Below are 23,854 nucleotides of genomic sequence, written 5' to 3'. Positions count from 1 at the left end.
TCGCAACTAAATAAAACGTTTAATTAGTCTCCAATTCAAGAAATGTAATACTGGCTGATGCGCTGTAAGAAATTTTTTTTTCAATAGCTTAAGCCAGTGTTTATAATATTTTGTAGAAATGACATCCTTGAAAATATGGCATATATGTACTAGGTTATTTAAAGAATAGCTATTATTTCCTTTTACACTAAATTTCGTGAATTTATTATTATTTATTTCGATTATATAACGTAAAACATCTCAGTAGTTTTGAACTTAAACGATTACCGATCACGTTCTAGTGATGCCACAGCCGTCACTACAAAACCGTGACTGATGACCGATAACCGCCGCTTGTGCCACCACTAGTGCCACCCCTGACCAACACCACCGCCACCGAGCACAGTCGCGAATTGACAACAAAATTACGCGATAAACAAAACGAATCCTCCGCGGTCCGAAATGAGTGCATTGGCCAGCACGTCGACGGCGGCGTCCCAGGATGCCTGCTACATATCGCTCCTCGGCCTGGCGGAGTACTTCCGCACCTCGCAGCCGCCCAACATCAAGAGATGCATCCAATGTCTTCAGGCGCTCTTCACATTTATGCCGCCTTCGAAGGTCGAGGCGCGGACACACTTGCAGATGGGCCAGATCCTCATGGCCTACACCAAGAACATCGATCTGGCGCGCCAGCACCTGGAGAAGGCGTGGAGCATATCCGAGCCGCTGCCCAACTTCGATGTTAAGTTCGACACCGCTTCCTTGCTGGCCCAACTGCATCTGCAGACGGACCTGAACTCCCATCAGGCCAAGGCGATGCTGCGGCGAGCCGTGGAACTTTCGCAGCAAAACGTGTACTGGCACTGCAAGCTACTGCTCCAGCTGGCCCAAATCCACGCCAGCGACCGCGAGTACTCGCTGGCCTCCGAGCTGCTGGCCGTGGGCGCGGAAAGTGCCGACGAGGCGAGCGCCACGTACCTGAAAGTGCTGTTCCTGCTCTCCCGCGCCATGATCCTCATGATCGAGCGCAAGACCAACGATGTGCTCGCCCTGCTCAATTCCGCCGGCCAGATCATTGACAACAACATACCCAATCCGCATCAGAAGGAGTACCTCAAGGTGTTCTTCCTGGTGCTACAGGTGTGCTACTACCTCGCATTGGGCCAGGTGAAAACGGTGAAGCCCAGCCTGAAGCAGCTGCAGATGTCCATACAGACGATAATGGCGCCAAATTGGCCAACGGACGAGGCGATTTTTGGCGCAAATCAGCTTGAGATGTTCGTGTGGCTGCCCAAGGAGCAGCTTTACGTGCTCGTGTACCTGGTGACCGTGTCGCACTCCATGATGGCGGGTTACATGGACAAGGCGCAGAAATACACGGAAAAGGCGCTTACCCAGATTGAGAAGCTGAAGCAGCAGGAGGACAAGCCTATCCTGTCCGTGTTTAAAGTGATCCTGCTGGAGCATATTGTGATGTGCCGCATGGTGATGGGCAACCGGGAACTGGCCATTCGGGAAATAGCTGCCGCGAGAGACGTTTGCCTGGCGGCTCCGCAACGCAGCCTGCTGCGACGCCACTCAGCCCAACTGCACTGTCTCATCGGTCTGTACTCCATGTCCACCAGCTTCTTCGAACACGCCGAGCGGCAGTTCGTCGTGTGCGTGAGTGAGACCACTGAGCGGGACCTGAAGCTTTTTGCCAACCTCAACCTGGCGATCATTTACCTGCGTACCAAGCGGGAAGCGGACCTCAAACAGATCCTGGACGCCGTATCCACGGAAAACACGCACACGTACAGCAGCCAAGCGCTGATGGGCGGCTTCTACTACGTCCAGGGCCTGCACGCCTTTCACAAAAACAGCTTCCACGAGGCCAAGTGAGTAGTGTTAGGAATCCTCTTTAGATGTCATGTTTTATATACTTCTCATCATCTTCTTTCACAGACGCTTTCTGCGTGAAACCCTGAAGATGGCCAACGCCGAAGACCTCAATCGACTGACTAGCTGCTCGTTGGTTTTGCTCTCGCACGTCTTCCTCAGCATCGGTAACTCAAAGGAAAGCATGAACATGGTGACGCCGGCCATGCAACTGGCCAGCAAGATACCCGACATCCACGTCCAGCTGTGGGGATCGGCAATACTCAAGGACCTGCATCGTATGTCAAAGGATGTGCAACACGAAAAGGATGCTTATGCCAACCACGTGAAATACTCGGAGAACCTGATTGCGGACCAGCGGAAGTGCGTCCAAAGTGCGCACCACGAGCTTGTCAACTGGTTCCAGGGCGATCCGCCCGTGACGAGCGGTCCGCCTGCACCCGCCGTCCTGCTCCTGCCCGAGTCCTCCGTCGCACCCTCAGTCGCCGTCATCGCCTCCACATCGGCAGCCATGCAGCCGGCGGGGCAGTACGGTCAGTTCTACTAGCAATGAGAAGATGATGCAATGTACCATTTAAGCTTTTATTTTTATCTACGACCTAGCGACTAAGTTAAGACTAAAGATGTTCTAAAGTTGTGAATTTTGTCATAAACTGTGTTCCCAAGGGGAAGATAAGAAGGAATTGTAAGTGGACGTGTTGTGCGATGTTATTTTGGTTGAACTGGGATTCGCTTACAGGGAAAATAGGTGTCCTTAGAGTATATCATTTTTGACTTTGGGAGTAAATTACTCATTTCTTTATCTAATAGATAAGCAGAAAATCATTCCTATAAAATAACATATGTATGTCAGGTCGATCTTAAACGGGGACTACATTGTCTTGATACTTTTTTTACAATATTTCTATTGAGTTTAAAAGTCGCATCCCATTAATTGCACGGTTCCCACATCTACTTATAGCATAAGTGCAGACTCGGTAATCTCATTTAAGTCTTCCTCGAGTGCTCCGCTTCCGTTCTCCTTGTTGCTAAGAAAGTTGAATTGTACCAGGCGTTTGTCGTGCTGCTCGTGGCCGGCCAAATGTGATCGCATGTCGGGCATTGACTTGAACTCCTCGTTGCACACCGGGCAAATGTAAATACGATCGCCTTGGTGGGTGCGCTGGTGCATCTGGCAGTCGCCCCGTTGCGTGAAGGTCTTCGAGCAAAAGGGACAAACATACGGCCGCTCACCTGTGTGCGTTCTTCGGTGGTTCTTGAGTACGTTCAGGGCTGTGAATCTCATGGGGCACAGATCGCAGGCGTAGGGCCGTTCGCCGGTGTGCTTCCGTTTGTGCTTGGCCAGCGAGCAGCTGGTGGTAAACCTGGCCAGGCACACCTCGCACTCAAAGGGCTTGTCACCGGTGTGGGTGCGGGCGTGCGAGGCGAGCTCCGCCTTAGTCACGAACGAGTGCGGGCACAGCTCGCACTTGAAGCTCTTTGTCTCCGAGTGACGCAGCTTGTGCTGGCGCAGATTCGCGTTCTGGGTGAAGCTCTTTCCGCAGATATTGCATAAGAAGGGTTTCTCACCGGTGTGGATGCGCATGTGGTCACGCAACGTTGATAGCATGGTGAATACTACAAATTAAGAGTCGCTTTAGTAGGTTTCCCGCCAAATCTTTGTTCGCTTTTTGCTTACCCTTCTGGCAGACGGTGCACTGATTGCGCAGATTCCTCTTGTGGCCCTGGACCATGTGCTTGCTCAGCTGCTCCTTGGAGTCACACTGAATTCCGCACTCCTGGCAATTGTGAGCACCATGACTGGCCTGATGCTCTGCCAGATGATCCGGCGACACAAAGACCTTTTCGCACTCATTGCACTTGAAGTTGCGGTTGATGCATCCCTTTTGGCGTCTATGGATCATAAGGGATTTCTCCAGTGCAAAGCCCGCATTGCACCGATCGCAGTGGTACTTTAGCTCAGGTGTGACGGCTGCTCCTGATGCTGTGCCCACACTGCTTACTGTACCGGTGGTTGCTCCTGCGGCAGCATTCAGCGATTTGCGGTGTGTTCCCAGCCGTAGCTGTTTGGAGGGAGACGCTGCTTCTGGCGATGGCGTGGCCTGCACGTGCTGCTTAACCACTGCCCGCCGGCGAGAGGCTCTTTTAGCCGGCTGGGTCAGTTTCTCTCCCTCCTCGGCTTCCTCTTTGGGACTCTCAGGATTTCCTTCTTTTTCGCTGTGCTGCTGCGTCAAGAGCTTGGCAGCGCTCTTTCTGGTGGTCACCTGTGGAGCGGGTACTGTGATGACCTCCGTTTCGTTATCGACTCCTTCGAAAATGGCCAGGTTGCACTCCCTGATCTGTTGCTCCAGCTCGTTGTCATCCCCCTCGTATATGACATTGGTTTGGGTGAACACCACTTGCTTTTCGTCCTTCAAGCTGCCCTGAACCTGCAAGATGAGACTGGTAGTCTTCTCAACGGGCTCATCCGGCAGCTCGTAGTCAAAGACCTCTCCCTCGCCGTCATAGTCCAGGTCCACCGAAATCGTGGACTTGACCAGGCTGGTGTTCTGTTCGGCGTCTGTGGTGGCCACCGCATCTGTTTGCACGGAGGCAGTGCATCTGCTGGGCTCCCAGCTGGTGGTCTGCACCGCCTGATCCGCCGTTGAGACTGGACCACTGATGGACACTTTGTTATCGGGCTCCTCGGGCAGGGCATTCGGCAGCAATTGGCGCAGGGTGCGACTGGAGTTCTCGCACTTGATCTTGAAGGTGTAGCACCTTGAGATCTCACTCAAGCAGCCCAGACACACCTTCTGGGGTAGATTATCGTGGCGGCGGGGCTTAAAAGCGTTAAATCACCCTGATTAACATGAAAATCCGGATTAGTTTTGGTCCTTGCATACCTTGGTTTTTGTGAAATCCCGGATCATGTCCGCCAGGCAGCTTCCCGATCCACCGTCGTAAATGGACAGAAAGGGTTCCGTCGAGCTCAGGCAAGTCAAGCAAATCTTGTCCACATCCATATCGCGACGCAATCTCAATCTCTCATAAAAACAACAAAATAATAATTAAAGATAAGCGGTATGACTGCAGTTCTCTTCACAAAATATACCGATTTACATAAAATGCACCTGGTCACACCTCTATCGCTGGTGGCGGTTTAATTTTTATTTCAAAAATAATTTTAAAGAATTGCATTGGATGCTAGGATATTGAATTTTACAGCCAAAAGTAATAGTTTCCAAAAACAAAATGAAGTTACATAAAAATTAAAATGAAACTATGACTTCTAGAAAATAATTTAAGTTTATTTTAATTTTTTAAAAAACTCAAACTTAAAAAACAAATTTTTACTTCAACCGATATTAGCTTTCAATTTGATTTAGCATTGTCACGAAAGTATCGCTCATCTCTATAGATTTGAGGTACTTGATAAAGATAAGCTCTTTTAATCACAATCAGTATTAACAAAACCTTATTGTAGATTGAAATTATGTCGAAATCAGAGGAGTTCACATTTCGGCGCGCTCGAGCTGAAGATATAAAAGATGTGCTCTCTATGATTCAGGTTGAGACTATTAAAGTTCTCATTTGATACATTTTAATAAGGCTTTTGAATTTATTGCAGGAACTGGCCGACTTTGAGAAAATGAGCAACGGTCCACAGCTAACCGAGGCTGGTAAGTAATATTATTTTAAAACTAGTATAATCAACTTAAATATGTTCTTCCCGTAAGATCTTAGAAGAGATGCAGGACTAACTGGTGGCCCCGAATATTGTGAAGTCTATGTGCTTATAGATAATGCTATAAGGTGAGTTCTAAATAAAATTGCTTAAGGTAAAAGGAAGAAATATTAATTATGCATATATATGCATATACCCACTTTCCTAGCCAGGCGATTGGCTACTCCATTTGCTACAAGGCCTACTCCACTTGGCAGGGTCGCTACTTTTTCGTGGAGGACATCTACGTGCGCCCAGAGCACAGAAAGCGCGGAGCCGGTAAGCGGATCTTTCTGGAGGTTTCCGCCCGTGCCGTAGAGCTTAAATGCCCGCGTCTTGAATTTAATGTGCTGGAGTGGAACCCCGCCCGCAAGTTCTACGAAAGCCTTGGAGCCGTAGATTTGACGGCCAAAGAGGGCTGGCACTACTACCGCGTTGAAGAGCAGCAGCTGGCCAAATTGGCCCAGGATCTAACAAGGTCTTAATTAAAATCCACTTTAAATTTTTACTACTTTATGGTAGAAAGATAAATAATTAATAATACTTGACCATAGGCCATATATGCTACGAGTACATTGCAATTATGTTATATTCTATTTGGCTTCTCACTGATCCCCGGCCACGCTGGCTATGACATGGATCTGCATGCTCTTCGTGGAGTTGTACACCTGTCCGGGCGGAAAGGGATGCACCTTGGAGTGGGCATCGGTCTTGCTCTTCCCTCCGGCAGTGTACTTGGACAGTCGGATGCTGGGCATAGGCAGGAATCCGGTGCTCAACGGCATCACATCCAGGGATATGGAGTGACTGTCAACGTCTTTCATGGACACGACACCTGGAAGGTTTAGTAGCAAAACATTAGCCAACAAATCACAAAAGTAAGATCGTCAAAGTTAAGCAAATTTATGTTGTGTTAAATGTTTCCAATTAAAAGCAAGGGCATATCTAGTTAGTGCTACGTGTTTCCTACACCAGAGAACTTACCCATATCTTATAATGCAAAAGTGAATCGTGTGTAGAAAAATCAGAATTAAATCATAAGCAAAGACAGGCAGAAAAGTAAAAAGACTCCAACTCACCCGCTGAGCGACCGCAAACGGCCCAAAGATTCTGGTCATTGAGTACCTCGTACATGAGATCCGTGTAGGGGTTCTCGTGGACCTTGGTGATCTTCAGGTTCATGTTGCACACCGTGCGCAGGCGGCACAGCTCATTGGGTTCCAGCTGCGCTTGCAGCTTGAAGAGAGTTGTGTAGTCCACCAGATCGAAGGCACATCCGTAGGTTCTCCACACACTCGGTTGCGATAGGGGGGCATACTTGATTACAAAGTGCACTTTGACGACGGGCAGTTCGTGCTCTGTTTTTAGGGGCTCCACTTGGATCTCATACAAAAAAGTGACAGTCAGGGATTTGTAGATTTCCTAAAAGACAAGCCATTAGAATATATGTAATACAATCAATTTTCCCTTACGATGGGCTGATGAGGCTCTGGATTAAGGTCCAACAGTTGTACCCCGGGGACGTCGCACTTGACCTGAGCATGCTGCAAAAGTAGATGCGCATCCAGGCCCTTCATGATCACCTGTAGGAACTTTTGAGTGCCGCACGTGTGCAGCCGGCAAGTGGCCTCCATGGCTGGTTGAAAGTCAACAGGGATAGGTAGCTCAGTTCGCGACCATGGGCAACTAAGCGCAATGTGATGCTCATGATGCTTGGAAACCTTTCGGCCCGGCATATCCGTAAGCACCTCTAGTGGAATCTTGCGCTCTTCGAACGATTTGAATTGCACCAGCGGCACCTGAAGCAGACTCTCAAAAGATGTATCATCATTATACGCTGCTTCATCCGACGTATTCGGCGCCAGACGTATGCGTAGATTCTTGGAGCAACGCAGTGTGATCTTGGCATCGGGCGGAAAGATGAAACTGCCACCGGAAACATTTAAGTTGATAGGCTGCACTATACCAGCTATCAGGGTCTTGAACTCTAGTGAAGCACTCGCAGGCTTGGTGCTGATCTCAAAGCTGGGAGGCGTGAACGGCAGCTGCTCCGACAGGAACTCAAGACTGGACATGCTAACGCAGAGCTATAGATAAAGATATATAAAAATATTAATATATTGGCCAAAAGTGCATACAATGTGACCCACCTGTTTGAATTGCCAGCTGCCCACTCGAGTGGCCTTTGCTTTGAGCTCGACTAAGTTTACGCCCGGTTGAAGGGCAATGTTCTCCGCCTGCACAAAGTTGGTGAAGTCCGCCTGGACACTAGGCGAGAGCTTCCGCTTGGTGCTGCTGGTGCGTCGAACGGGTTGATTTGTCTTGGGCATGTCGCAAGCCACATCGGCAGAATGAAGTCGATTGTCCTGTTTGTAGACTAGCTGAAGGGAAACCTTCAAGCGGGAAGTGGACTCCTTGACCTTCACCGCAGAGGGAGAGGCATTCAGGCTAACATTCTCCATGGCCAGTTCCAGAGGGGCCGCCTGTAACTCATAGCACAGCTTGATGTTTTCAGCCACGATCCCACGCGGATAAAGACTCTCCACTTTCAGCTGCACCAGGATATAATCATCCTGTATAATGGGTTTTTGGTTAACAACCTCGATGTCCAGGACGCGAAAGTGATCTTCGAGCACACAAAAGTTGGCATTCTCCATGGACGGTTGAGCCGAAAGTGTAGTCTTCAGGGTTTTCAGCGACTTGAGAAACTCGTCGAAGTAGAAGGTTCGCACCAAAGTTTCCAGCTCTGCACAACACGAGATGGAGCTGCAGGTCTTGGTGTAGGCCAGTGAGTCGCCCATCTTGCGGTAGCAGTTGGCCAGTTCAAGCAGCGTCTGGGAGCTCAGCGTGTGCCAGTTCTCCGCCTTCAGTTCCCTGAGAAGATCCGTGAAGAAGCCAACAGCCTTGTGCGGTTCGTTTAGGGCACAATAGAAGTTTCCCAGATCTAGGCCCACTAAACGGGCTGATCGCAAACGGGTGACATGCTTGTACGTACTGATTGCGAGCTCCGCAAGCTCCAAGTAAAGCTTCTGGAAGGCTTGATTGGATCCCAAGGCCTCCTTTAACTGTTCGGCAGCCGATTTTTTGGGCTTGCGATTAGGAGAACGTTCCCGGAGCTGAGGTGTAGCCTGGAGGAATTGATGCTGCTCGGGCGGGGTATCTCCTATTCCCGACGACAGCTGCACCACTATGTGCAGCTGCTCTGAAGTGGGCGTAAAGCCGGGCAGAAGACCACATAATTTGCCCAGTTCATATAGCTTGTCTTTGGCCAAGTTCCAGATAGGAGCGCAGTGCTGGAAACAGGTAACCTCGTTGGGTTCCATGGCTTGTTCGCATAGCTGCAGAACCTCCAGGGCGCAGACGAATTCCCAGCACCAAAGAGCTCCCTCCTGGCACTCCAGCTTAATGAATTCCACCTCGTGCAAGGTAGAGAAGAGAAAGTTAAGAAGCCTCTTTGCGATCTCCGGAATGTCGTTGCAAGTGAGCAGTAGATAGGCTTGTCGTTCGAACAGATAGTTGCGGAATTCCAGCAATGAAACGCCCTCGTCGCGGATCTTGTTCCGCATTTCGAACCTGTCCGGTCTGGTTAGGCAAATGCCATGGAATGCGTCCAACGGCCGGCGAAAGTGGCTCAGCCACTGCTGCTTCTCGTTGAGGCCAGTGTGGGTGATGAACTGCGAGAACATGGCGTCCAGCTCATCGTACTGTATCAGCGCCTCGGTCGGCAGTTCCAGCTTTTCGAAGATCAGTGCCAAGTCCTCCTGCATGAAGAAGTACTGGCGAAAGTCCCAGCCATCCACATTACGCTTCTCGCGCTTGCTCCGTAAGAGCTCCTCGTACTTGACAATGTTGCGATTGTAGCTGGTGAGCATAAGGAAGCGGATGCGCTGCACCAGGCAGCGGAAGGACTCGGTGGACTTCTGTTCGAACTTGGCTGGGTTAAGGACTGATATGCAGCGGTCGTCGTTCTTGCTTCCAAAGTCCAAGCGTATCTTGTCCAGGACAGTCGTGCGTGGCATAAAATTCTTTGTCTTTCGCATGTCCAGTGTCTCCACCAACAGAATCATCCAGTCTGAGATGCCATAGCTGGTGAGTATCTTTAGCCAGGTGTCGATCTCCTCCCTGATGGTTCCCTTGTAGGTGTCCACGTCCTGGAAGATAGTTTATTAAAGGTGATTAAGGGATTCCTTGACCATTTGCCAACCCACATTGCACTCGGTGACGAAGATGTGCAGGATTGGGTGCTCCAAGATGCTCCAGTCACCCTGCTTGTACTTCTCCAAGGCCGCCACATTGAACTGCTGGGTCTGGGCCTCCAGGCGAACGTGTTTCGTGGGGCGTTGGAAAGTGCGTCGCCACTCGCAGGTGTCCAGGGGAATGGCGTTCAGGATCTGGGACTCCAGCGAGCGGAACAGCGGGCACGAGCCGGAATCTGTGTGTAAAATCATTAAGATTAAATGCTTATCGAAATTGATTACAACTCACAAGTAATTATGGGTTTTATCTGCATTGTTTTTGTATTTTTTGTTTATTTCATTGGACAAACGAAAGCCACCCAACAATTGGCCAAAACAGCTGATTAAAAAGCAAGGGCGTGAGAATCGATTGTCTTTGAATTTCTGTTATCAGTTATCGGGGGAGAGGAATTTTAAATTTAAAACAATTAAAAATATTTTTAATAAAGCCTAGGGGACTTAAACAATTATTAAATGTGATACAACAATTAAATATTACAGGTTTGAGCTATTTCTAAGCATTCAACAGGTGTTTCCTTAGCAGCCCTGACCAATGACGTAGCCCAGAAAATTTTAAGGGGGTTTAAAATACTATGCTAAGTGAAATTAAACAAAATGGCCTTTTATATTTGTTTTAATTTAAGTTTAAGCTATTATTTTTATAATCAATATTTTTAGGGACTCATCCCCCTTCGCCGCACCCCTGTCTTCTTTGGCTTGGTTAAAAATCGATACCACCCACCGTCGCCTATCGAACAGCTGATAGTGAAATCAGGTTTGGCAGTCCAATTGGAAACAATGCAGAAATAATATTTGTGCGTAACACGCCAACAAAAGACACTCGCGAGACACTTTCACTGAATGCTCGACCAGGACACGGCTGGAGACTAGCTAGCCCCACCATGGACATGGCCAGGAGCATCTTTGGCCGCGACCACGAGGGTTACGTGGGCCGTGAAGAGCATACGGTGGGTGCAAATTGACCAGAAAAGATTGCTTATCATGGTAATTAATATTTATCGTTCCACCTTTGCACTGCCAACAGCGCAAACTACAGAACCTCGGCTCGGAAGACGATCTGGGCGAGCTGCCCCCCATGATGGAGGAACTGAGTGTGGCCGATGGCCTGCGTCCGAATCCCGGGGGGCCATTCTCAGCCCTAACCGCCTCAATGTGGCCGCAGGAAATTCTGGCCAAGTTGGGCGGCGGTGCTGAGCTGGCCTCCGGCCCAAATGACCAACCAGAGTACCGCTTCGATGAGTTCGGATTCCGGGTGGAGGAGGAGGACGGACCGGAGCAGAGCTCCAACAAATTGCTCAGCATACCTTTTGTGGAGGACGCCCAGCAACGGCTGCAGTGGATCGCCCACCTGGAGTTCTCCCACAACAAGGAGGCCACGGAGCTCAGCTGGGAGCATGTGGATGTGATGCTACCACGCACCGAAAAGCTGCGCAACATGGTCCGCCAGGGTATTCCTCACACCCTGCGTGCCCAGATGTGGATGCGCCTGTCTGGAGCGCTGGCCAAGAAGCAGAAGAGCGAGACCAGCTACCATGATATAGTCAAGGGTAGGAGCTTCACGAATATAGATAATTTAAATAATATAAAAATTCCCTCATATTAGCCTCTAGCAATGATCAGCTGATGACTTCGAAGCAGATTGAGAAGGATCTTCTGCGCATCCTGCCAACCAATGCCTGTTTCAGCAATCCGAACGGAACGGGCATTCCACGCCTTCGCAGAATCCTAAGGGGCATCGCGTGGCTTTTCCCAGACATCGGTTATTGCCAGGGAACCGGAGTGATCGTGGCTTGTCTGCTGCTTTTCATGGAGGAGGAGAACGCCTTTTGGATGATGGCCACCATTGTGGAGGATCTGCTGCCAGCTTCCTACTACAGCTCCACTCTGCTGGGCATCCAAGCTGATCAGCGCGTGATGCAAACGCTCATAGCCAATTACCTGAGCAGCGTGGACGAGTCCTTGCGAAAGCACGACATCGAGCTGTCGCTGATCACGCTGCATTGGTTCCTCACCCTGTTCGCCAACGTAGTGCATATGAAGATCCTAGTGCGTATCTGGGATTGGTTCTTCTACGAGGGCTCCATCGTGCTGTTTCAGTTGACGCTGGGCATGCTTAAGGTGAAGGAGCAGGATCTAAAGCACCTCGAGAACTCCGCACAGATTTTCAATTCGCTCTCAGACATTCCCGGCGAAGTCACCGACGTCGAAGTGCTATTCCGCCAGGCTCTGGAAGTGGGCGGCTCGCTTAGCCAGACGGTAATCGACACCCATCGTCGGCGCCACCTGGCCTATCTCATGGCGGATCAAGGCCACCAGATAGGAAACCCCGAGGCTGCCCCTAATCTTCCCAAGCAGCAGCTAGCCCGGAGACAGGTGCGCAAAAGCAAATCCATCCTGGAGGCCTTTCTCTTCCGCGGCGACGCCAGCGATGGGGATCAGTTGAAGAACAAGAACATACGGCAAACCGAGATCTTGGTGGACCTAAGAGAGGCTATTCTCAAAGTGGGTCGCCATTTCATCACCATTGAGCCCAAGCTGTCCGGCCATATCCAGCTGACTGCCAACTACAGCACCGAGTCGCATGCCAAGGACCACGAGAACTTCATCAATGTGGCAAGGACGCGGAAGCGACGGGCCAAGGCCTTGCACGACTTTGAGCGTCACGATGACGATGAGTTGGGCTTTCGGCGGAACGACATCATTACGATCATCAGCCAAAAGGACGAGCACTGCTGGGTGGGCGAACTTAACGGACTGCGTGGTTGGTTTCCGGCCAAGTTTGTTGAACTGCTGGACGAGCGGAGCAAGCTGTACACTTCGGCGGGAGATGATGCCATTTCGGAGACAGTGACGGACCTGGTGCGGGGAACTTTGGCGCCGGCCATCAAGGCCTTCCTGGAGCATGGCATGAAGCGTCCCACGTTTCTGGGCGGACCCATCCATCCGTGGCTGTACATCGAAGAAGCGGCCACCCGGGAGGTGGAGAAAGACTTCGAGTCGGTGTACAGCCGTCTAGTGCTGTGCAAGACGTATCGACTGGATGAGGATGGCAAGGTGCTGACGCCCGAGGAGCTGCTCTATCGTTGCGTCCAGGCCATCAATCAGACGCACGACGATGCCCACGCCCAGATGGACGTCAAGCTGCGCTCGCTCATCTGCCTGGGCCTCAACGAACAGGTTCTGCATCTCTGGCTAGAGGTGCTTTGCGCCTGCCAGGAGGTCGTACAGAAGTGGTACCACTCGTGGAGCTTCATCGACTCACCCGGCTGGGTGCAGATCAAGTGCGAGCTTCGGATTCTCTCGCAGTTTGCTTTCAACCTCAACCCCGACTGGGAACTGCCGCCAAAGCGCGGCAAGGAGTCGCAGCCGCTCAAAGACGGAGTGCGGGACATGCTAGTGAAGCACCATCTCTTCTCGTGGGATTTGTGAAGATCGCTCCCGCCTTGTACAGAGTTCCAGAATCGTTGGCAATCAACCGCGTATCTAATATCTCATTTCTCCCTGTCGTTTCTTTCATTTCCAAGTGCAATCGCAATCGTTTGAATCGTAGTAGCTAGCATCCGCTTTTTTTTAGTACTTCTTTGTTGTCGTACGCCTAACTTAAGTGCTTTATCATAACGATCTTTAGCTGTAACTATTACTATTACTTTAAATCGCCCTATGTATAGCTCGAGCCGTTTGTTTACTTAGTGTCCATCCATTATTATAAAACCTAGACCACACCAATCTACTAAATTACAAATGTAACGTACCTTTAAATGGAAATCAAATCTTATAAAGTACATTCATATTTATTACTATATACACATAGATGTTTAACTGTCTAAATGCATTTCATTAAAGTTTAATATATATATTTAAATTGTACCCAAACCGGAAGTTTTTAGTTGCACACCAATCCCAAGTAGTCGTCCATCAAGGTGCCAATGGCGAACTAAAAGAAAAGTAACTTTGAGATGCGAAAAACTTGGTTTATAGGATGAAACTTACGATGCCTGTGGCGTCCACTCGGGTTCCCACAATCTTAAGCCGTATTTTATCCTCTCCGGAGATGACCACATCCTCATCTTTGCTCTTGTAACAGGGGGGATTACCATTAGGACAGAATTGCATGTCAGCGGGAATAGACTAAAGGAGTTTACACGTTAGTATTGCATGATTCCGTGACGATAATAATGTAATTTCACCCACATGATGCGAAATGAAGCAGGAAAGCGGACCGATTTCCGCAAACATGCCCACTTTGTTGATCTGCTTGACCACCGCGTCCAGCACTTCGCCCTTAAAGGGCCGGAAGACGATGGCTTTGTACTTCACCGGATAAACCACGAATCCCTGGCCCGGCTGGATGACTCCGGATCCGATCTGGTCTATCGTCGTGACCGCTATCACGAATCCATACTTTCCCGTGCAGGTGCCCTCCACCTCGGAGTAGAGCTTCTGCTTCACGGTCTCCAGCAGCTGCGGGCCAAAGTAGCGTGGATGCAGAAGGATCTCGTGCTCCAGCGATATCTACGGTGGAGGAGGGTTAGTGACTTTTACCCGGACTCCAAAACAGATGTACTCACGTGGTAAAACATGCCTAATAGTGGTTATTTAGCTAAAAACTAAAATAAACAGCCGGAAAAGTAAAAGACGCCGCCTGATTGTGTGACCAAACTTGGCGAAGCGAATAAACCAAAATCGAGGAAATTTACCGCCAATAATGGTAAGGGCGGGAATTTTAAAAATCCAAATTGGAAAGTAACAGGCATAAAAAATCCAATTTTACGTATGTAAGGGTTTACAAGCTAATATTGTTAAAAGGTATAGGATACTATTAATTAAATACAAATTAACAATTATCAACAGCCTTTTTGTCACTAAGCGTCTTGCGTTTTTATTGATAATTTACATACAAGTACATACTAAATCTCACAAAACAACACAATCTAATCATCTTTAAAGCCCAATGAAAAGTCTTGGGCCTCACCTCCTTTCCGGAAGATCCGTACATAAGCGGACTTTAAGCCAAACTTCCAAATGGCGACGTAGGGCAAGTAATAGGTCATCACGTCCACCAGCCAGACGCGGAAATTGAAGTACCACCGCACCAGGGCGTACCTGTGCAGGTAGGTTACAATAAACAGGCCGTAGCTGACGATAAATCGATCCCACCATCCCATGTCGTAATAGTACATCTTCTGCTCGGGATCCTGCTGCACACCGTTCTCATGATCGAAGCTGTAGTACTCGTAGCCTTTGACGCAGGCCAGTCGCTTGGCGAAGAATATGTTGGCGTCCACGGAGAACATAGTGTTCATATGCCACAGACCGTTGATCAGGGCCACCGTCATGTGGTAGAAATCGTCGCCGGTGTTTGCCAATGCCGGTTCGTAAACCTTTCGCATCACAATGTCCAAGCGAAGCTTTGACTCGGCCCAGTTTTTTCCGCAGATATTGTACTCTTCCTTGATGCCCAGCAGATGGCCCAGAACACGCCACATGTGCGTGGTGGCCTCTAGAAAGTCCTGGTCATTCAACTTTATGCGATGGGCCCCCATCGTAATAAAGCCAATGAATCCGAACTGGGTCAGGGCCAAGTCCTTTTGGGTGATCTGGCCAGCTCCTCTGCGGGCACAGGCGTGACTGGAGCGGCTGTGTGCTTTTCTCACTGCCGCAATGCTGGTCCAGAACCGGCTCCCACGGTCAGCAATATTGAAGTTATACCAGGCTTGCGTGTGGAAAATAGTGCGCACATAGCGACGGTAGGCGGTGAACGCTGTGGAGGATTGGCGAGTGCACGAAAGCACCCGGAGAATCGAGGGAACAGCCAGCACCGCAACTAGACCTGTCAGCATTCCAGCATTCATCACAAAGCGATACTTGCTGAAGTAAGTCTGACCACTGCGCAAAAAGGGGAATACAAATTAGATAGATATATTGAAATTCATACATACATAGACAATAAGTATTATTTATATCTTCGCATTTTAAACTTATATCTATACATTTTAAAGAAGTTTCTATAATCAACCTAAAAATGTTTTATAGAAAAGCGTAATTTTTGTTATTTGTTTTTTTTAAATACTTTAAAAACAAATTGGAAAACCAATTATGGATCAGAAATTTCCAGGATCGGGTTTTATTAAGCTTATAAAATTGAATCATTTTAGTTATTTTACTTATTAAATACTTTAAAATCAAATTGGAAAACCAATGATGGTTTACAATCTGAAGTTCATAGCTGTTAGTGCACAAACACATTATTTAGCTTATGGAATTTAATCGTAAGTTAGCTTTATAAACATAGTTGGAGATGAGTAAACAAACTTATGATAAATGAAATGAGATTCAATGGATGGAAAATGATGAATCATTATTAATCATTATAATCAACTTCCATAATACAAATTGTAAATGCCATAATCGTACGACTTAAAGTCTAAATCCATTGAACAATAAGTCACGCAACTTACCGCCTGAAAAGCTGCTCATCGTACCATGAAGGTAGTTCCAGCTCCGCCCCGCTGTCGCCCTCCTGGCTGCCGTCCTTGAGCAGGTGCTCCAGATAGACCTCTGGGTCCTCCAGATTCGGGAGCTGTTCCTTGGAGCCGCCCTCCGCTGCATTATGCCCATCTTTGGTTTGCTCCGCTGACTGCATTTTCCCACTGTCCCCTGGAAAGTGATCAAAGCGATGGAAGAAAACGAGCTTGAGGGCCAAATTCAGATTCACGCACAAATGAAAGAAGAAAGAAGAGACAAACAAAATCGTCGGCGTGCCAAGAGAGAAAGTTTTTCTTTGAGCCCGCTTAGCTTAGCCAATTGAAACCACATATCCACTGTGCACTTACACGTCTCACACTCGGGCATTTCGGACAAGCTGCTACTGTTCGATCCAGAAACCTGCATGTCGTCTCAATTATTGCTTGTTAAACTATTTAGCGAATACACCAGTTGAGCTCGTTATGTGCAAAAACATTTTACACACACAATGGGGAGAATTGCAAAGGCTATGATTCACGGCTTCCCCTCGTCGCTGCGGCCAGGGAACTGAACTGCAACTGCCGCGGAAGCATCAACAAATAGTAATTGTAAGCCGGTCATTGGCGCGGAAACTGGTTTCGAACCATTAAAGCTGATAACGAATATAGTAAACTTTTGTTTATGCAATTTAGTGTGACAGCAGCTGCAACCGTTAAAATATACCATTTCACAAAAAAAAATCGTACCAAAAGTAAGCGCGCTTTTTAAACTTTCTATATTCATTAATTAAAATAAAAAAATTATATTTATGGACGAGACAGATATGGGCAATAAAGAAATTTTTTTGCCAGGTACCATTCAAAGTTTAACCTGAATTTCTTTATTAAAAACCCACTTGTAAAAAAAGTATTTAAAATACCAAAATACCATGCAGTCACAGTATCTGTTCCTACCGTGACTTTGCTATCGTTATCGCTATCGAATATGGCAGTCCTGCCGGTAATCGTTTGCATTGCATCTCTATCAGCAACGACGCGCTTGCAAAAAAAAAAAGAAGGAAATTAGCCATTTCCCATTTAGCGCTGACGTTACGCCGTTAAAAGTGTGTGTAACCGGCCAGAAATTGTTCAAATTCATACCTCTTTGACTTCTAGTCAATTGTCGGCTGCGAAAGCTTGTAATCCGTAGCGGGTTACATTAGTTTCCGTGCACACGTTTTGCCGCTTCGGCTTTTGTTTTGGCGCCCGAATTTTTCGGCTGCCTACTTTAGACGCAGACTGAGGAATTGCGTGCCCAGAAGCCTCGAAATGGTGGATCGCAGCGACAATGGTAAGTCCCAGCTAGGAGTTAATTAGCGCAGTGTGTAACCGGCGTCCTTTAGCAGCGGAATCCTTTGACGACGCCGTCGAGGAGCGCGTGATCAACGAGGAGTACAAGATCTGGAAGAAGAACACGCCGTTCCTGTACGACCTGGTCATGACGCACGCCCTCGAGTGGCCCTCGCTGACCGCCCAGTGGCTGCCGGACGTGACCAAGCAGGACGGCAAGGACTACTCGGTGCACCGCCTCATCCTGGGCACACACACATCCGACGAGCAGAACCACCTCCTCATCGCCAGCGTCCAGCTGCCCAGCGAGGATGCCCAGTTCGATGGATCGCACTATGACAACGAAAAGGGCGAGTTCGGCGGTTTCGGATCGGTGTGTGGCAAGATCGAGATCGAGATCAAGATCAACCACGAGGGCGAGGTCAACCGGGCGCGCTACATGCCCCAGAATGCCTGTGTGATCGCCACCAAGACGCCGTCGAGCGATGTCCTGGTGTTCGACTACACGAAGCACCCTAGCAAGCCGGAGCCTTCCGGCGAGTGCCAACCCGATCTGCGGCTACGGGGTCACCAGAAGGAGGGCTACGGTCTCTCGTGGAATCCCAACCTCAATGGTGAGTGCGTAGCTGTACTAACTTTATCACTATTGAACACAATTATATACACAGAAAGAAACGATTGTTCGATAAAATATACTTTTTTAGTTACAGATTTTAAATTTTCAAACATGTATGATATCAAAAGATCCATAGAATCTAGGATACATAACAATTACATACTTATAAATATTAAATCTAGCACTCTCAAATGAACAAAGATATTGTTCATACTGCTAGAATTCTGCTTTATAAGTTATCTTCCTACAAATTCAACTTTTAATACTAATCCTTACTTGTTTTTACCTTTACAGGCTACTTGTTGTCGGCCTCCGATGATCACACCATCTGCTTGTGGGACATCAATGCCACGCCCAAGGAGCACCGCGTGATTGATGCCAAGAACATCTTCACCGGACACACCGCTGTCGTAGAGGACGTGGCCTGGCATCTGCTCCACGAGTCTCTGTTCGGCTCGGTGGCTGACGACCAGAAGCTGATGATCTGGGATACGCGCAACAACAACACCTCAAAGCCCTCGCACACGGTGGACGCCCACACGGCCGAGGTCAACTGCTTGAGCTTCAATCCCTATTCGGAGTTCATCCTGGCCACCGGCTCTGCCGACAAGACCGTGGCTCTGTGGGATCTGCGTAATCTCAAGCTAAAACTACATTCCTTCGAGTCGCACAAGGACGAGATCTTCCAGGTGCAGTGGTCCCCGCACAACGAGACCATTCTCGCCTCCTCCGGCACTGACCGGCGCCTGCACGTTTGGGATCTGTCCAAGATCGGCGAGGAGCAGAGCTCGGAGGATGCTGAGGATGGACCGCCCGAGCTGCTATTCATTCACGGCGGCCACACGGCCAAGATCAGTGATTTCTCCTGGAACCCCAACGAGCCGTGGATCATCTGCTCTGTGTCCGAGGACAACATCATGCAAGTGTGGCAGATGGCCGAGAATGTCTACAACGATGAGGAGCCAGAGATTCCCGCTTCCGAACTGGAAACCAACACCGCTTAAAGCATCTGTTCCGCGTCCCTTTAAACACCCCAAACTGCAACTGAAAACCGATTATGTTTTGGCCGTGCCCGATGTCCAGCTATCCAACCTAAATGGCAGTGGGTACTCATTTTAATTTATATATATTTACATATTTTTAAAACTTAATTAAGCTCTCATTTGTCAGCAGAACGTACGATCTACGAATCTTTAATTAAAAACGATTTGAAAACCCAGACTTTAGTTATCTTGCTTGGAAAAGGGAATCCATTTAGAATCTCAAAGGTGTCCATCGTAATTTATTAAATTATATTCGATTAAACTACCATGTATTTGTGTTTTTTACTAAATACTTCTATATCCACACTGAGTGCCCTGACATCTTCTTTATGCCTTCTCGACGTGATTTTCCCACTGATGACGTCTCCCACCTTCACAGATTGCGGCTGGTCAATAAAGAATACCGTCTGCTTCCAATGGGTGGGCGTCGCAGTTGGTGATGTGCTGAATGTGACGGTGGAGGGCAGTTCAAAGAGCGTGTCAAAATAGCCCACAAAGGCAGACAAGCGACCCGCCTTCGTGACCTTCAAGCTGAACTGATGACTGAAGTTGGGATAGTTCAGATCGACGGTCATTATGTCAAAGTTCGCTATCTGTTCGGGATCCGTTAGCATAAACTCTGCGTCCACCACCTCCATGAGTGGCTCCTCTATAGAACGTTTTTGTAGACAGCTCATATCTACCCCGTAAACGTCAGACCAGAACTCCACTTGCTCGGCATAGAGCGTGTCGTTTCCATACCCCAAAAGGCTAAGGGTGCAGCGGCTGGGCAAGATTATGCCATTGGGGTTAAGGTGATGCTCGCGGGCATAGATAATGCTGTCCAGCATAGACTCGTACAGCAGAAAATAGCCCATCCATTCGGAAATTATGATGTCGTATTTGGCCTCAGGCAGATCAGTGTCCTCCAATCGTCCCTTAATCAGTTGAACATTCTCAACCTTGTTTTTCCTGGAGTTAAGAACATGAATGAAACTCTAATCATATAGAGATGGGCGTGGCTATTTACCTGATGATGTCCATGGCCGTGTAAATAATTTCAGAGTTGTCTATACCGACGACGCGTGCTGCACCGGCCTGGGAGGCGAAGATGGAGAGGATTCCCGTGCCGCAGCCCACATCCAGTACTGTCTTGCCTCGAACAGTTGCCTCATTTTGGAGCAGGGACGCGCGATAGGTGCTGGTGCGCACCTTGTCGCTCAGCATTTCGTGGTGGATGCCAAAGTGGGAGTAGCTTTTGAAGTACTCATTGTCCAGGCTGGCGTTGTTCCGTGGTACTGGATTGCTGGAACTCTTGGGTTCGCCGTCGCCATGCACCTTCTGCAGCAGCTGCTTGTAGTCGTTGCGCATGCGCTCCATGTCCTCGTTGGCCTGTTGCAGCAATTGGGATTGCTCTGAAATCCGCTGCTGCAGCTCGGGCACCGTGGCCTGGGCCGGAGTGGCGTCTGTCTTGAGGACTTCATAGTCGTAGCACAGCCAGGGCTCATACTCGCCGGGCTTGAGGTACTTCTCGTCCTGCCACAGCGCCTGTTCCGCGGAGATCAACTGCTCGGCAGTGATCTTGTTGGCTCTTATGTAGTTTATTAGTTTGATGAACGAATACTGGTCCATTTGGAATTTCCGCTGAAGCTGCGAGAGATTGACCTTGTGCCGAGCGTCCAGGTGATCAATGGCAGTCGATATACTCGGAGATGTTTCGGTGCAGAACAGACAAGTAGTCGGCTCATCGCCCTCATCCATTGGCTCGTCCTCGTCATCATCTATATCATCGTACTCATCCTCGTCGGAGCTGGAATTGGCGGGCTCCTCTGGTGCCTCCTTCTGGGGCTCCTCCTCCTTGGAGTTTTCTGCAATGTGATGGGACAAATAAGTAATCATCTGAAATTCACAGCTTTCACGGAATCTCACCTTTGACCTCGGTGTCTTTCATGCTGACTTTGCTTACAACTCCTTTAGTCCTGCTTTTGGAGTCACAAAATAAAATACGTAGGCAATGGCCACAAGTTTAAAAGCGTTTACTAAATTATCACACTTTTTAGCGGCGCCAGCACGTGCGGAATTTCAAGAGGAAAAATGTATTAACGCGAATGGTATATTTAATAAGTATTTTTACAGGGTATGGAAGAGCATATATTTTGAACTTGAAACATGGATCAAATTGTTAAAATATATTTAAAAAGCATTGTATTATTTGTTTACCTAAGTATTGGGATAAAATGAAAACTCATATATTGCTCCATTGCTCCAATGTCATTGACAAATGAATTATATATTATTTAATCAAGAATTGCTATTATTACCGGGTATGTAAGGTGCATCACAAATACCTCAAATTATATGGTATTTTCAGTATTTTTAAAAAAGGCGTTAGGTTTATTAGAGCGGTGAGCGCACTTGCATAATTCTAGTTGTAAATAAAAATATGTTGCAGGTATTTAAGCCCAATTTATTAAAGAAAACAGGAATAAAACATGTATACTTGTATTCCCAGGCGCTGAAGACTCTCCGCTGGGCTCAACCAGTTCGGGCGCTGTCCGCAGCGACCACAAGTTCCGGCACACAGACCAATCTTTCACCTGCGACCCCATCTCCAGAACCGGATAAACTCTACAGCAAGCTGGAGATTGAGCTGCGAGGGATTGATCCGGCGGTCCTCAAGAGCTACACCTGGTTCGCCACCACGGCCGCCGAGCACTTGGGCATTGAGAAGGGCAAGTGGTAAGAGAGGGGCCGCACTCTATTCGACTTCTAGAAGGGATTACTAATAAATATAATACCAATCCCTCTTTAGTTGGTCACCCCGCAAGGCGCACCACGAGCGGATGACACTCCTGAAGTCGGTACACATCTACAAGAAGCATCGCGTGCAGTACGAGGTGCGAACCCACTTCCGCTACATGAACTTCCACAAGCTGACGGGCTCCACGCTGGACACCTTCCTGGAGTACATTGAACGCAACCTGCCCGAGGGCGTAGCGCTGCAGGCTTCCAGGACGGAGCTGCAGCAGATCCCGGAGCATCTGCGTCAGCCGCCGGAGCAGGTGTAACCAATACCAAAACCTGAAGACCAGCAGCCCGTAGTTATTAATAGTTTCAGCAGGAGCTTGAGATTAGGCTGATAAGCGTGTGGAGGCACCGCCAATCGGTACATTAACCCTCCACATTAATCGGCCGAAATCGGGGCCCCGTCCGCGATTAGTGAAGATAAGTGTTTTGCAAAATATTGAAATAAACATCGTATCTTGACACACACATTGGAATCCACTTGAAGAGTGCGCAAACAAAATCGGGGCGGGCGCGCGCTGGGTCCCCAGTAGCTACTCCAAGCCGAACGGAAGCGAATCGGTAATCAGCAGAATGCAGCGGGCGCAATACACTTCTCAGGTCCTGCTGGCCACAGCCATCCTCTACGCTTGCTTGGCGCCCGCGGCCTGCATTTACGAATCTACGATCCTGGAGTTTCTCAATGAGTTCCGCATGCGCATGTGCCACCCCATCCCAAATCTGGGTCTGCCCGCCTTGGATCCACTGCAGCTGGGTCCTGCCGAGACAGAGGTTAACAATAATTACCTGGTGGAGTAAGCATTGGCTAGCATCTGTTCACGGAGAGATACTTAATTCTTCCGCTTTCAGCTTTATTGGGTCCATTGACAATTTCCAATTGCACGGTTTGTCCGATTTCGATGTCCCTGTGCTCAGTTTGAACGTGGTGCCTGGCTTGAAGAACACCATTAACGTCACCTTCCCACTCACGCACTTCGAGTCCTTGTACACCGCCAAAGGATCACTGGCCTACATTCTCAACCTGGCCGGCGATGGCAATGCCGAGTAAGGAGGAACTTTTGGAATCCAATCCTATAGCAACTCTCTTATATAATACTCTGTGCCCTTAGAACCTCCATCACGAACTTTTCCATCCTTATTTCTTTCCGTTTGAGAACTGTGTCGCCTTTGAGCATAAGTTCCCTGCAGATTGAGTTAAAATTGGGAAATCTATGGATCAACTTTGACAACTTGATGGAGGAAGAACGTGTCACCGAATTTATCCATGCTCTGATCAACGAAATGGGCGTGGAGCTGCTCGCCGACATCTGGGACTATGGACAGGGCACGGTAGTCACCAAAGTGCAGACGCTTGTTAACAATTTCTTGAGTCAGTACTCGCTGACGGATATTATCCAAATCATAGCTGGTGGAGGCGGCGGCGAGGAAAGTGCACCCATCTTTGAGGGCGTGAAGCCCGACTGTAAACTTGGGGCCAACCCAAGCATCTAAGACTGAAATGTGATGAAATACCCATAATCTTATATAAACCACTATTTAAATTTAGCCTAAGAAATATATGTACGTTTAGAATAATAGATAATAATGGGAGTGCACTTAAAGTGAAAGGATTTATAGACCGTTTGACGTTTCAGTCGTGTTTACTTATCATTGTGATAAGGATAAGTCGGTAACAACATCCTCATTGAACTATCAAAAGCCCATTTGCATTCAAATACGTTATCAGCTCTGGAATTCCCGATAGCGCTTTTGCACAAGGCGTTCGCTACTTGTTAATAGCGAATAATCGCTGTGGG

The 23,854-nt window shown here is 48.4% G+C and overlaps 11 protein-coding genes across 14 annotated transcripts; 6 read left to right on the top strand and 5 right to left on the bottom strand.

The window, feature by feature from the left end:
• The first annotated feature begins 355 nt into the window (after positions 1–355).
• Positions 356–2,549, top strand: LOC119559387 (MAU2 chromatid cohesion factor homolog). Its single transcript, XM_037872448.1, has 2 exons — positions 356–1,859; positions 1,927–2,549. Exons 1-2 carry the CDS (start codon positions 442–444, stop codon positions 2,405–2,407), a joined length of 1,899 nt encoding a protein of 632 aa, XP_037728376.1. The 5' UTR covers positions 356–441; the 3' UTR covers positions 2,408–2,549.
• LOC119559380 (zinc finger protein 583) lies at positions 2,429–4,903 on the bottom strand. Its single transcript, XM_037872435.1, has 3 exons — positions 4,746–4,903; positions 3,539–4,682; positions 2,429–3,477 (listed from the first exon to the last, which is right to left on the bottom strand). The coding sequence occupies exons 1-3, from the start codon at positions 4,863–4,865 to the stop codon at positions 2,816–2,818; spliced, it is 1,926 nt and encodes a 641-aa protein (XP_037728363.1). The 5' UTR covers positions 4,866–4,903; the 3' UTR covers positions 2,429–2,815.
• A 365-nt stretch (positions 4,904–5,268) lies between these two features.
• LOC119559939 (thialysine N-epsilon-acetyltransferase) lies at positions 5,269–6,258 on the top strand. 2 transcript variants are annotated; one of them, XM_037873152.1, is made up of 5 exons: positions 5,269–5,410; positions 5,471–5,522; positions 5,580–5,655; positions 5,736–6,044; positions 6,121–6,258. In XM_037873152.1, the coding sequence occupies exons 1-5, from the start codon at positions 5,336–5,338 to the stop codon at positions 6,176–6,178; spliced, it is 570 nt and encodes a 189-aa protein (XP_037729080.1). In that variant the 5' UTR covers positions 5,269–5,335; the 3' UTR covers positions 6,179–6,258. The 2 variants fall into 2 exon arrangements, with proteins under 2 accessions (XP_037729080.1, XP_037729090.1); XM_037873162.1 differs by having other exon boundaries at positions 5,736–6,139.
• LOC119559925 (trafficking protein particle complex subunit 10) lies at positions 6,063–10,163 on the bottom strand. 2 transcript variants are annotated; one of them, XM_037873132.1, is made up of 7 exons: positions 10,052–10,163; positions 9,775–9,998; positions 7,717–9,717; positions 7,039–7,653; positions 6,646–6,988; positions 6,551–6,556; positions 6,063–6,401 (listed from the first exon to the last, which is right to left on the bottom strand). In XM_037873132.1, the coding sequence occupies exons 1-7, from the start codon at positions 10,074–10,076 to the stop codon at positions 6,172–6,174; spliced, it is 3,444 nt and encodes a 1,147-aa protein (XP_037729060.1). In that variant the 5' UTR covers positions 10,077–10,163; the 3' UTR covers positions 6,063–6,171. The 2 variants fall into 2 exon arrangements, with proteins under 2 accessions (XP_037729060.1, XP_037729068.1); XM_037873140.1 differs by lacking the exon at positions 6,551–6,556.
• Positions 10,164–10,566: 403 nt separating this feature from the next.
• LOC119561740 (small G protein signaling modulator 3 homolog) lies at positions 10,567–13,641 on the top strand. The gene is made up of 3 exons (XM_037875223.1): positions 10,567–10,769; positions 10,847–11,369; positions 11,426–13,641. The coding sequence occupies exons 1-3, from the start codon at positions 10,704–10,706 to the stop codon at positions 13,249–13,251; spliced, it is 2,415 nt and encodes an 804-aa protein (XP_037731151.1). The 5' UTR covers positions 10,567–10,703; the 3' UTR covers positions 13,252–13,641.
• Positions 13,598–14,509, bottom strand: LOC119561747 (DNA-directed RNA polymerase II subunit RPB7). Its single transcript, XM_037875230.1, has 4 exons — positions 14,391–14,509; positions 14,014–14,334; positions 13,813–13,950; positions 13,598–13,756 (listed from the first exon to the last, which is right to left on the bottom strand). The coding sequence occupies exons 1-4, from the start codon at positions 14,400–14,402 to the stop codon at positions 13,706–13,708; spliced, it is 522 nt and encodes a 173-aa protein (XP_037731158.1). The 5' UTR covers positions 14,403–14,509; the 3' UTR covers positions 13,598–13,705.
• Positions 14,510–14,674: 165 nt separating this feature from the next.
• LOC119563345 lies at positions 14,675–16,967 on the bottom strand. The gene is made up of 3 exons (XM_037876692.1): positions 16,656–16,967; positions 16,281–16,479; positions 14,675–15,708 (listed from the first exon to the last, which is right to left on the bottom strand). The coding sequence occupies exons 1-3, from the start codon at positions 16,711–16,713 to the stop codon at positions 14,754–14,756; spliced, it is 1,212 nt and encodes a 403-aa protein (XP_037732620.1). The 5' UTR covers positions 16,714–16,967; the 3' UTR covers positions 14,675–14,753.
• Positions 16,968–17,289: 322 nt separating this feature from the next.
• On the top strand, positions 17,290–19,450 carry LOC119560179 (chromatin assembly factor 1 p55 subunit). 2 transcript variants are annotated; one of them, XM_037873551.1, is made up of 3 exons: positions 17,290–17,616; positions 17,672–18,229; positions 18,526–19,450. In XM_037873551.1, the coding sequence occupies exons 1-3, from the start codon at positions 17,595–17,597 to the stop codon at positions 19,233–19,235; spliced, it is 1,290 nt and encodes a 429-aa protein (XP_037729479.1). In that variant the 5' UTR covers positions 17,290–17,594; the 3' UTR covers positions 19,236–19,450. The 2 variants fall into 2 exon arrangements, with proteins under 2 accessions (XP_037729479.1, XP_037729471.1); XM_037873543.1 differs by having other exon boundaries at positions 17,669–18,229.
• Positions 19,331–21,332, bottom strand: LOC119560169 (protein arginine N-methyltransferase 1). The gene is made up of 3 exons (XM_037873531.1): positions 21,183–21,332; positions 20,284–21,121; positions 19,331–20,225 (listed from the first exon to the last, which is right to left on the bottom strand). Exons 1-3 carry the CDS (start codon positions 21,202–21,204, stop codon positions 19,532–19,534), a joined length of 1,554 nt encoding a protein of 517 aa, XP_037729459.1. The 5' UTR covers positions 21,205–21,332; the 3' UTR covers positions 19,331–19,531.
• Positions 21,333–21,626: 294 nt separating this feature from the next.
• On the top strand, positions 21,627–22,524 carry LOC119552597 (28S ribosomal protein S10, mitochondrial). Its single transcript, XM_037862258.1, has 3 exons — positions 21,627–21,705; positions 21,766–21,992; positions 22,066–22,524. Exons 1-3 carry the CDS (start codon positions 21,697–21,699, stop codon positions 22,319–22,321), a joined length of 492 nt encoding a protein of 163 aa, XP_037718186.1. The 5' UTR covers positions 21,627–21,696; the 3' UTR covers positions 22,322–22,524.
• Positions 22,525–22,601: 77 nt separating this feature from the next.
• Positions 22,602–23,635, top strand: LOC119552593. The gene is made up of 3 exons (XM_037862244.1): positions 22,602–22,852; positions 22,908–23,102; positions 23,168–23,635. The coding sequence occupies exons 1-3, from the start codon at positions 22,632–22,634 to the stop codon at positions 23,547–23,549; spliced, it is 798 nt and encodes a 265-aa protein (XP_037718172.1). The 5' UTR covers positions 22,602–22,631; the 3' UTR covers positions 23,550–23,635.
• Positions 23,636–23,854: the final 219 nt, after the last annotated feature.

Source organism: Drosophila subpulchrella, chromosome 3R (assembly GCF_014743375.2).
Source record: "Drosophila subpulchrella strain 33 F10 #4 breed RU33 chromosome 3R, RU_Dsub_v1.1 Primary Assembly, whole genome shotgun sequence".
Taxonomy (NCBI): domain Eukaryota; kingdom Metazoa; phylum Arthropoda; class Insecta; order Diptera; family Drosophilidae; genus Drosophila; species Drosophila subpulchrella.
Note: the sequence above shows the minus strand (reverse complement) of the source record. Positions and strands in the feature narration are given on the sequence as shown.